The 12,697-nt window shown below is 39.5% G+C and overlaps 1 protein-coding gene across 7 annotated transcripts in view; it reads right to left on the bottom strand.

Annotated features, from left to right (window-relative positions):
* The window catches only part of KIF21A (kinesin family member 21A), an 85,062-nt gene that overhangs the window by 53,133 nt on the left and 19,232 nt on the right, over positions 1–12,697 (bottom strand). For 6 of the 7 annotated variants that reach the window (XM_033058916.2, XM_033058918.2, XM_033058914.2 and 3 more), the window contains exons 2-3: positions 3,816–4,038; positions 2,385–2,567 (exon numbers count right to left, since the gene is read on the bottom strand). In XM_033058916.2, coding sequence (XP_032914807.1) covers positions 2,385–2,567; positions 3,816–4,038 — 406 coding nt within the window. Of the gene's footprint in view, positions 1–2,384; positions 2,568–3,815; positions 4,039–5,597; positions 5,642–12,697 lie in introns of those variants that run through there. The other variant, XM_033058915.2, reaches the window with a different exon arrangement.

Raw genomic sequence — 12,697 nt, 5'->3', positions numbered from 1 at the left:
AGTTGTTTCTTAAAGATACCAAGCATCAGTCCAAAAATACTATGGCATGGTTTCTTGAGCGGGGCTTTTGTACTCCATAAGAATGTTCTGAGCTTTATGCAAAGTGTTTATGTCCAATTGAAGATACCAGGGAGAAAAAAAACAGACAACCCACCCAGAAAAACACTATGCAACTGGCAATCTCATGGCTCAAGTCTCTGCCTGTGTACACTGGAACATATCAAGTGTCTTTAATTTAGTTATACTAATTCATGTCAGCAAAGCTCAGCCCAGACTAATTCAATTCCTGATCAAAATCCTTAGGTAACAGTCAAAGAACCACCACAACAGATCTGTATTCATGCAATACAATTCTCATAACACTGAAAGTAAGTGACTTTCTCCTCTCAAAAGCAAAAAGTCATCCTTGAGAAGAAAAAGCTCAGCATTTGTGAATGTGATGCTTTTAATCCTTTACATATTCAAAAGTGGATTGTATTTAATTGTTAGGCATAGATATTCTATGTAAGAATCTTCTTACTAATGTTTTACCTTCATAAGTTCAAACAAACTGATGCCACAATTTAGAGCAGATCCTGATAATGCACCTGCAATTGGATGGGACTGCATATGCCTGTCTTTTGAAAAAGCAGGAAAGCAAGGAGTTAAGCGAGGCAGACTGCTGCCAACTAAAGAAAGGCAATAAAGTAGCAAACAGAAGCCACTGTTCCTAACAGTTATCCAGCTGTAAGACTTCAAAGTTATTCCAAAAAATACAATCTTGCTTCAACTTGTTCAACGACTAAATTACTGTTTATGCAATCCAGCTCTAATAGTAGATAGGATGGGAGGAAGAAGATACTTTTTGATACAAGAATAGTGTATAATATCAAACTAATCGGAAAAATCTTCTGGGAAAGCCTCAGTTAAAAAAAGAAAAAATCTACCAAGTAAAATGACATTTTGTTAAGGGAAAAATTATCACGTACATCATTTAACCTTTCTCTAAATTAGATAAAGAAGATAGGTTTCAGTACGTACAGTTCAGCTGAAATACATTGTAATGGCTGCAATTTTTCATACCATTCTCACTGTAACATTTAATCACTGCCCTGTATGTTGGGACTCAGTCATACTCGTAGTGTTATCTCAAAAACACAAATTCAGAAAGCACAGTGGTTACTGCTCCTTATGCTACTCATGTTGCAGCTGCCTAAGCAAAGCTGCAGCTCCCTGGTGCACAGAGTAGAGCATTCCCACAGCACATGCTCAAGCCAACTCTCTCTAGGCAAATATTAGCCAGAGCAACAAAAAGTTCTGCATAAGGGTAGCAGTGACAAACCTAGACCAATACAAAACTAATGCCAGCATGTTAATCTTTAAAACAGTTATAGAAATGTATGACTAATGGACTTAGTTTACTTCATCAGTAATCAAACCAAGACTTTTCTCAGGGGTAATAAAAAAGTGGGAGCTACCATCCCCAAAGTAGATACAACAGTACATACTTCAGTAAGCAAAACAAATTTACACCTACTCTTCCTAAAATTGATTCTGCTTCTTTCTCTGTGTGCCTGCAGTATCAGATTTTGCAGGTTGGTAGTAAACGTAAATATGTTACGCCCAAATCAATCCACTTAAAAAGCAGTTTCATTGCCAGGAGACAAAATATAAAACCTACAAAGCATAAAGCAAGAGCTGCTGCAGGTCAGAAAGATCACAGATGTTATGGCCCCTTTACCACTAACTGTGTCTACAAGAAAACACAAGGGGAGCAGTTTTGCCTCAGTATTGACCAGGGCTTTTTTCTCTGGGTCTAAGAAAGAAGGGAACAGTGACACTGAAGCCCAATTCTAAACCAGAAAGAAGTATTTTCATGCTAGGTCTCTTCTTTGGTGAAAGGAAATCTCCTGAACAGATTTTGACAGCTAAAGAAATCAATGGCAAAATGACAAAAGCAGGCAAAGCAGGGTCAGTACTCAAAGCCACAAAGTACAATTAGGGTTTTTTTAATAATTTCTTGTTTTAAAGTTTTGTCAAGAATTACCAACAGACAACAGCAATAAGCCCTACAAAGAGAAAGATAAATTATGATGAACATAACTATTTTTATACTTCAAAGTAACACTATGAAAGGAAGTAGTAAAATAATTGGAATAAGATAAAAAGACTTCGCCATAAATTGAAGAGCTGAAGCAAATCCCATAAATTTTCCTTTTGAAATCTTGAATATTAATTCAAAACATCCTGGGAGAAAAGAAAATTTAAAACAAGCAACCAGAAAAAAATATGTAACTGGTTTTCTAAAAACAAAACAAAAAAACCAACCCCTTACCCCCCAAAAAAAACCAAACACACCAAAAAACCCACATAAAGTTACACCCAGAAATGTGGATTGTATTTACCTCTAAGAACTGTGCATTCACTTTAAAATCTGGAGGTGGAAGTCCTTGTTTTACAGCACCTTGTTTCTTTTCTTCAATACATCTGAAAAGGTGCTTAACAGCACGTGATATAATGCCTTGTTCCTCTTCTGTTATGTTGACATCAAATCCAGTGCCCATGGTATATGTTTTGCCAGCACCTGTCTAGTTTGAAAGGGGAGTAGTCACTAGAACATGTTAATAGTACCAAATCATCATAGAAATACAGTTTGTGACACTAGTGTTCACATCAATCTGCCTGCTTTACAATATTAACATACACAACATTTGAAAAATTTGGACAACTCTACTGTTTATCCAGAGATCACATACAGGAAGGCAGGGAGCAGTTCAATCTTTCATAACCCTTCCCCTACAAACTTCCCCTAACTGGCTTGCAGAAGCCTTGAGCGATCGCCTCTAGGTCAAAAGATGAGTTTATGTTTCCAACCAAGGTTGTTAATTAAAGTCTCCACTTTGGAGGTAAAAGCAGCATTTGCAATTCTTTACTGACGTAGAAAAAATGATTCAGACATCTTAATTAATGGAATATCTCAGCTATTATATTCCCATTGTTCTCACTTTATACTAAAGAATACAAGCTCTATCTTCACTAGGAAGATAAACTAATTTAAATGTGAAGTCCAATACAAGACAAGGTAGTGTAGTGTTTGCACTTAATTAGTGGGTCAAGTCTAAGACTAAGATAGGATCACACAGCTGAACATAATCTGCTAAACTGGATCTGCAAACTGCTTTGTTTGACTAGGAATAGACTTCACCTGGCTAACTTGAGGTGCAACACCTGAGAGTGGTGAAATACAGCATCCAAGGCCACATTTCCTGCCATCAACTCCTAAGGGAATATTCACAAGACAACACCACATTCTCTGCACTCTGCTCAGTTTTGAGTGTGCCCAGTGTACTAAGAGGGTGTGTTCTCTATGAAAAGTTCTGACTTTGGAATCTGATCTCTACATTTTGCCCACAAGCAAACAATGTGGCCTGAAGTTCCCCAGGATCTATTTCAAAAAAGCTCCTATTCCCAGAAGTCTCTAAAAATGCACTGGGTTGAAAAGTTGCTCAGAAAAGAATCTCAGTAGAGCCTATCTCTCTATGTTCCAGTGATGAAGTCAATAATTTGTACTGCTGCACTGAGGTGAACTCAGGAATTATATGGACTGATACTATTTTCAGTATTACTATTAAATTCAGATCTGCAGCCTATGTGTGTTACAATTGCCAGTCTAAACGGAATCTATATAAACTCACTCTCCTACAGGGTAACTCATTGAAAATAAACCCAAGATGCTAAAAAGCAGATTAATGAGTTCAGAAATTTAAGTGAAAAATCAGTTGCAAAAAACTGTTTATTCCAAAATTAACACTTTAAAATAAACTCCTGATGCTTACCTGGCCATAAGCAAAGACAGTAGCATTATAGCCTTCAAAGCAACCTTCAATCAGCTTTTCTATGCACTGTACATAAATCTCTTCTTGCTGTGAGTCAATGTTAAACACATAATCAAAAGTGAAGGCCTTATCTTTTCCCAAGAACACTTGAGGTTCACCAGGTGTGACAGATGTACAAATATGGCATCCTTCAATTTTCTCTTTGGCTAACTGTGGTCTAATTCTGTTTTGGAAGAGATAAAAAGGACTATTAGAATTTCTCATCATCAAAAAGAGGAGGAGTATACAATGAAAATAAGAGATCTGAGAATTCCTTAATGACTGAAAAGTCAAAATTTTTCTTCACCAAGCCAGGAGGTTTTCTGTTGTCCGAGCCACAGTACTGACTGTATCAGAATCCCAGCCATAAAACTGCTCATGCAAATGACACCATCTTTTCTGAAGGTTCACCTACTTCAAGCTGACGACCTGCCTAGAACACTGAATGTTTCTGTATGTATATTATGCATTATTGAAGACCCATTTTTACAAGTTATTTCAGACTCAGAAATCAAGCTTTCCAGTTTTATCAAACTGTCATGCTTTAATGGTAAAAACAGTAATTTTACTTTTTTTTTTGCAAGCAAGTTAAACGTGGAAAGAAATACAGGATAGTTTAAATAGCAATTTGGGAGCAACACCTAGCTCAGTTGGCTAAAGCCTGGTGCTAGTGACGCCAAGATTGTGGATTCAGTTCCTGTATGTATTCACTTCAGAGCTGGACATGAAGATTCATATGTGTCCCTACTAACTCAGAATATTCTGTGATATCATCTTAAATGAAAGCATCCTTTCTATGAGAGCAATGACAGCAGGGAAAAGGCTCACATTTCTCTTTTCCTTTTTTCAGAAAAGGAGCTTTGTGCAGCCAGAACACTTCTGTGAAATCTTTGGTTTCAGAGAAGTATACCTTCAGAAAACAGGAAAGGAACAATATTTAACAAGTTCTAGAGGTAAGAGTGTCTCATTCCTCATTATTGCTCCTCTGAGGTAAATTTCAGCTTTTATTTCAGCATGTCCAGTTTTTTATTTTACAGAATAACTTGAACTTTTTATATTCTATCATTTTGTCAATTCCTCTGTGTTCTTAACACTCGTACAGCCTCATCAAAACTGAATTCATATACTGAGCTTGTGATTCAATTGGTTTAATGATTAACTATCAAGCAGAAAAACTCTGGCCCACTTAACACACTATTCTAGCTGTAAGTAGTTAATTATTTGTTCACAAAGCTACCTTTTAAAAAAATATTTTCAAGTTCCCAAAGAAGCACCAAGAAAACAACCCAAACAAACAAAACCCACACCAAAATGTGTGCAGTATGCAGCTTAAAAGATGTGACAAGAAAGCCTAATAAGAATGATAAAGCAGCAGTACAGCTACATACAAACAGAATAATGTAATACTTTATATAGGTCCTCCAATTAAAAAAAGCTTCAGTGTGGCTACTTTCAGTTAGACAGGGTCAAAGATCTGCATGCACAGATCTTAAAGGCACATATTCCTCTCATATTCCATGCTTTAAGGGCCACATGCACATTTAATGCTCTCTTTAGAGTAGCTGTGCTGCCTTGAAGCAAATTCCCCAACATCTTCAGATATCACATGTTGGTTTGGATCGTGAAGCAGTTTCAGTGTGCACAATTTACAGCCCCTTCAGAGCAAACTAAGCCAAAATGCTCGACTCCAAACACACAAAACCTGTTCCAAAATCTAATGGGAGCATAAGGGCCCAAAGCTACCTGCTGATCTGCTGTGACTGTGCCAACATCTGCTGATACAGAGAGAGCTTGTCTCCAACAACTGAGTGGACTGTTGCAGACTAATTATGTGGATGTTGGGTGAAGTTAGAAATATCCTGCTCGAAAAAAAAATACCAAAAAAAAAAAAGTCACACAGAGTATGATGTATCTACTTTTTATTGCATATTCTGAATTTTTCATCCAGGGATGTGCATTGCTGTCATGAGTATTTTTCATTCTGAGGGTTTCATTAGATCCCATGTGTGACACTAGAGATTAACCTTAATTTATCTGTAAGGTTTTCTACACATTAATTCCAGTATGGAAACTTTATTAATGATCAGGAGGTACCACCCTTGTCAGCTTACCCTCTAGTATAAAGGGAAAATTAAGTATACCTTTGAAAAATCTTTGAAAAGATTGTATGATGTGCAAAACAGGCATAAATATTCTACAACGAGTATTTGCATTTAAGGACACAAAGTATGTAATATGGGTCACATTTTCTCTCTAACAACATCATAAGGAGGTGGTTATTTTCTTTAAATTAAATAAGAACACTAAAAGTAATACAGGATTTACCTAACTCCTTCAATAAGGACCAACCTGATCCTCTTGTACTTCTGTTGACTAAACACAGAATCTGATAAATATGTACAGAAGCTTGTAATACATTTACTTCCTTCTAAATTAAAGAAAATTTTGGCAATAAAATAGCTTTTATTTCTAATAGAAAAACTCTTCAAAGAAAAATTAATCATATGCCTTTTCTAAAAGCATTCTACACAACTGGAAGGTTGAGCAAATAAAACACTGCAGCTTGCTAAAAAGCAATTGTCTAAAACAATATTTAGAAAATGCCTACTCAGTAGGTTACTCTGCCTTTTTTTACTGCCGTGAAGTCAGTCAGAGGGCAAGCTCTTTTTTCAGACTAAGCACTCTTATTCTTTCACTAATCCAGACCACACAGTACAGAAGCCATCAATTGTCCTTACAAGAAGGAACTCTGGGGGTTTGTAAATCTCCACAGGTATGTCTCATTGCATTCCAGAGCAAAAAAGCCTAGGAAGATCTCTTCTAGGAATCTAGATGGAAAATACATTTTCAACATCAAGCAAGTTTTAGTGCATCCCAACTCCTCTCCAGTTCCAAAAGGCTTTTAGCATTAACTTGCAGAATGAAGTTGACAAGGTTTTTTTAAGAAGCTTTTCTTCATATGTTTTTATTCTATGCTTAAAAAAAAATTTCTACATTGATGAAATGATGCAATTAAGACAGGTGCCAAATAAATTTCTCCTTTCTACTACTAAGTAAAGGCTGAGTGACCATGAAAAGGAACAACATGCCTAAAATACCAGTGATTTGCATGATAATTATGACACTGATGACAGGACTGTGCAGTAAGCAGTTTCAATGTCACCTGGCAGAGACTTCCCATGGGAATCCTCCCAGCCAGGTCCTGCCTTGCAGCCAGGAGCACCTCCCAGAGCTGTGCCAACAACAGCGAGTCTGTCCATTTCAGCCCAGCATAACCAGCCCACAGTGAGACACCACACCACAGACCAGCTGGGCTGAGGGGCACCTGTGTCACTGCCAGCAGCTTCTTACCAGCTCAGTCACTTCCCCAGGTTCTAACACAACATTTAGAGATCCAGCAGTGATGATGGTGTCCTTCCTCCCCAGCTTACCACTAAATCTGAAGACAGTGCAAGGAGAAAAAGCAGCATTTCACCAGCACTAATGCAACACAAAGGAAAAACAAAGCAAGGCTCGCCACAACAGGGAAGCTTCATGCTAAAGACAGACTCCCTTCTCATGCTGTCATTGATCTTCAACAATGTTCCTCTGCTATGGAGTTGAGAGGTAGCAGAGACAGATCATGACTGCATCAGGTTTGAATGACACCTTCCCCCAAAGAGATGTGCAGACAAGAAACTTTCATTACCCAACCTGAGGTTTCCTCAAGGGATACTTCATGCTCTGAAATCTATACAGTTGTCTTGGTAAGTTTGCCATGAAGCTAATGTGATGTCTCAATGAGTAAGCAAGAGATTTTTCCCCTTCAACCTGATTTCTGGCCACCTACACTCATAATGTTTGTATCATCCAAATCTCAAGAGTCTCAGTCTTACTATTGGCACTGAATGTGTGATCCAGCAAACAGAAGTCCTTATGCAAGTCAGATTCTGCTCCAGCACTGCCTATAGCAACATCTCCTTCTCCACCCCACACATGAATTGGGAAAGTGATTTTTTCCTTTCTGCTTACAGCCAAGTATTTTTCACTCTCACGTCTTAATGTGGTCACTTCTGTCAGCAAAGCAGGCAGCACCCACACTTTGAAAGTGAAAGAGCTCATTCTGGTCATCTCTCCTTGCCCAGCCTGTGGTCTGGCAGTCTGCCATTGAGATTTTTCTCCAAGACCAATTTGACTTCACCCATTTTGTCTTCTACATGGCCCCACTCCACCTGTTTTTCAGGCTACTCTCTTAATTGCAGACAATCTGGTGTTTTCTGCCTATTTCCAATCATATCTCCTCAGATGTGGCAACTTCCCAAACAACATTTTGCTTTACATCCTTCCCTCTTCTCCTCTCCAAAGCATGAACACACCCAATTCTTGTTTATGTGTACTTTGCAGCACCTCCAGGCCACACACATGAAACTTAATCCCCTGAATCTCTCCTGCCTCAGCACACTAGGACAAGTTGTCAAATTAGGGAGTGCTAAACCAGCCAGTGGCTGCACAGTAATGCACTGTATTGTACTGGAACTAATCCCCCAGTAGAACAGGGGCACAATGTCTCTGGTAAAAGTATTGTCAGCTAGAACAGGCTCAGATAATGCAGTTCAGGGACTACAGTCATCATCTGGCAATACCCTGTGTTATGCAAGACATCAGACTCTACAGAATTGATTCCTGTTTAAACTAGATTATATCATAATATCTCTTTGAAAAGTATTCTAAGTTTACTTCTAGGGATGAAAAACTGTCCCAGTGATCTAAATATATATTATTTATACACATAACTACATGCATATATAAGGATGTACAGTAATTTCACGACTATAAGGTTTACCTTTTTGACTAAAATTTTCCCCTGAACATGGAAGGGCGCCTTACAGTCTGGTGCGCCTTATCTGATGGACAAAGTTCGGAAATTTGCCTACCTGGAAGTGTGAGCTGTGAGCCATGGGCGGAGCTGGCAGGGCCATGGCTGCCAGGTGGAGGCGGAGCGGAGCAGCGGTGGGCTCGCCCCGGCCCCGTGGAGGGGGCACGGAGGGGCGGCAGGCACAGCCTGGCCCCACCGGGTACAGGCGGGCCCAGGGCCCAATGGCTGCCGGGTTGAGGCGGGGCCTCAGCCAGCAACCGCGCAGGGGGAGCTGGGGGCGGAGCCTCGCTGCAAAAAAAAAGTGCGCCTTATAGTCCGGTGCGCCTTATCTGATCTACAAAGTTGCGAATTTTGCCAACTCCCGGGGGGTGCGCCTTATAGTACGGTGCGCCTTATGGTCGTGAAATTACTGTATATTCCATACACACACATCCCTTTTCAGCTACTAAACAGTTTTACCTCTATGTCTGTTTATTTAAAACCCTCTCCATTATTTAATTTTTCCCTAGCAACCTCTAACCATCTATGATCACGTCACCCCTTAATCTCATCTCATACACTTAACAAGACCAGTGATTTTTAAATTTGCATCTCCATGAGAAGAACTGTAAACTCTAACAAAGGGTAATAATCAAAGTGTTTACCATATGCCTTCTCAGCACCTCTGCAGAATAGCAATAAGAACACAAGAACTTCTAGAAGTGATCTAAACAGGGCAAATAATCAAATTATTCTTGTTTTACAGAAAGCACAGCAGAAAAGAATAATCATAGGTTAATCTTTCAGACCGCAGTGACTATCCAGAAGCTATGTGTTGGAAAGAAAAGATTACTCTGAAGCCTCATGTAAAGTTCTTTTTCATTAAAAAGGCTCTGTGGGGAAAGGGCTGTTTTGACCTTGCTCAGAAAAGCATAAATTCAAACCACGTGCTATGCTGAGCAGGAAACGAGTTAACCTATAAGCCCAAGGCTCTCCAATACTTCTCTTACTTCACTAAGCCTATTAAATTTCACACAATTCAGTTTCACATGTGGAGATATGAAATATTAAATCCAGAAACACCTAATAAAATACTTAGCAAAGCATAGCAGACAATATGAACTGGGAAACAGACAAAAAGAATGCCCAAAACCAGAAGAAAACAGCTTCCAACTCTTACTTCAGTATTAAAATTCCCTCACATTACTACTCTCTTAAATTTACATTCATCAAATCACTCTCATTAGACTCCCTTCAAAGCATGCAGGGAGTAAAGCTAAGCAAGTTTCATCTCAAAGACACCTGATACTTAGGCTAGCATAAACTCAGTATTTTTGCTTGCACACACTGGAATCTTGCTCTGTGATCAGCCACACTTTCAAATGAGACAACAACTATAATGTCTGAAGGCATTCATCTGAACTACACCTCTCAAGGAGCTTTAAGGACACAAAAAGATCTGGCATATGAGAAACTCCAGGTTTATCTCCTGTTAACACAGCAAAAAAGGTGCAGGAGCAAATCTTTAGGCTCATACCAGCAACCATCACCCACAGAGAGTTTCTGAATAGTGGCATCACTAGTGGTGTAACTCCATATTAATGGTATCAATCACCAGTATTACATGTACTGGTTCAAGATGAAGAATGGACATGCAATTGCAGACACACAAATAACAGTTACCACACAAGACACAGCTCAGCAGCTGAGCCACCCAGCCCATGGCCAAGTCCTTCACCTTGATATTAGCATCCCTTCAAACCATGTGGAGCCATTAAATATGACCATTAAGCCTTAACTTAAAACACGCAGCAAAATCAGCCAGTAAATTACCAAATGGGCTCTGAGATAGCACATTTTCAATAGCTCACTTACAGTAATGCAAACAAAAAAAAAAACCTATCCAAAAACATACGCAGAAAATATTTTGTTCCAGTGCTGCAGACTGTCACTTCCAGTTTGAATTTAATGAGAAAGCAACAAATGGAAAACTAAAATGAAATTAAATTGAGGAAATATACCACTGTCATAATTAGATTTGTCCAGTTCTCCCTCTCTACAATAATTTATTGGGTTTTTTTTACACACAAATTTAATTCCCTGGAACAATTACCCTTTTCAGTAGCTTGGGTCTGGTCAGCTCCCATACCCATTAGCTGCTCATGCTGGAGATGACATTGGCAGTGCCAGGCTGAGGCAGTTCCACAGGCTGCTGCTCTGCCTTGGCTCCTGAAGAGCTGTACAACAGCTGTATCTCCAGGCAGCCACCGAGGCCAGGACAGTTCAACAGTGTGATTTCAGATTAATTCTTGTGCAATTCTGTAACAGCTGAGCAGGCTGTGCAATGCAGATGGCATCCTCACTGGCAGGCACAGCCTCACACTTTCACTAAAAGAAAACATAGAGGGGAAGCACCCAGGCCTGCTCTCACATAATTCCTACTGCTCCATGATTCCTTCCTCACACCACCCCCACAGGAGGGCAAGCAGACCTTCCAGAAGATCTAGAAGACTTCCAACATCTTTCTTGATAACATGAATGAAGGTGCTCACGCAGACCTCCTTCATGTGGTTTTACTGTGAAGTAATTTACTCTCTAGTGAGCAAAGAAATCCATAACTTTTGAGAAAAAATTGACTTTTGAGAGAGAGAGAAGGGAGAACTGTATTGCAGGATTTGTACTGGCCTTGGTAATTTCTAGTTCAAGACAAGGTCATCTCTGATGGAAAAGCTGCACTACCATAAGTTTCCACATGCCTGCCAAGCACAGGACTGGCACACCTCCAGATCCAAGTGCAGTTTGAGTAGAACTAAACAGAAGTGCCTTTTCCAAAGGCAAACAGATTTTTTTAAATTGTTCTACTGTGCTAATTGCCTTGGTTTTCTTAACATCTATTGTTATATGTGCCACCTCTCTCAGAAAGGTAGAAGAGAGATAACAACACAATACCTTAGATAAAATGAGAGCTAAGCAAATGCAGCAAAGTTTAACTTATGAGCTAAGACTTGAAGTGCTTATGGTTTATGAGCAAGAAATGAAAGAAAGAGGCCTTCCTAAAACTCTGAATTAATTTCATACTATATAGGAATGCTGGCTCACCTGTATTGTGCAATGCAGTGGCAGAATAGAGACCTCAGTCACAGTAATCAGGGGTCAAACATGCTTTGGTGCTGAAAGGGTCAAATGCATTCTGGTGCTGAAAGGACTACAGTCACCTGATCTCCCTGCTGATCAGCCCGAAGCAATTGCCTCTCCCCATCAGGGAGCATGAACAAGTCATTCTGAGAGTAAGAAGCAAAATAAGTGTTTCTGCAGCATAATGAAACACAGCACTGAGCTGCACTACAGTGTGACTGGCATTAGCTCAAGGTCTGGACACCATGCTGTATGCAACACGTGGACACACACTGAAAAACAGCTCACTCACTAGATACTTCTCCTTTAAGGATTAGCTCTGAAAACACAATCCCTGAGAATCTTTAACACCGTTAAAATAGAGGGGGAAAAAGGAACTCCAGAAGGTGCTAGGTCATTTCAGTTTTTATTTGAGAGGTAGCTTCTGGTCCCAGAAACTCCTGTGTACACTTTCAGCTTTTTGTCTGCTTACACAGCACTTGTGGATATCACCCCACAGCTGGTAGAACAGCAGAGACATCCCAAATACTTGGTTCAGACATGAACAACAGGTTTCTTCCCAGGTGGTCTGGGAACCTAACATTTCCAAAAGGCAAATCAAAGAAATGTCTTCTGAACCAACACAAGAAATACAAAATAAAGAGAAATTATAACCAAAACATTCACCCCAGGGAAGCAGAACCATCTGTGGCTATGGGTTTGGATAGCTGCTCCGTTTCACTAAAACTGTAATTTACCAGAGGGTTCAACCAGCCTGCAATCTGATGGCTGTGTTCCACATATATTTATATACCAAGTCCAATATCCACAAAGCAAATTTAGGACATTACTGCTGCCTTTAAACTGTGTATTAAATCTGTCCCTCTTACAATGA

Source organism: Catharus ustulatus, chromosome 4 (genome assembly GCF_009819885.2).
Source record: "Catharus ustulatus isolate bCatUst1 chromosome 4, bCatUst1.pri.v2, whole genome shotgun sequence".
Lineage (NCBI taxonomy): Eukaryota > Metazoa > Chordata > Aves > Passeriformes > Turdidae > Catharus > Catharus ustulatus.
Note: the sequence above shows the minus strand (reverse complement) of the source record. Positions and strands in the feature narration are given on the sequence as shown.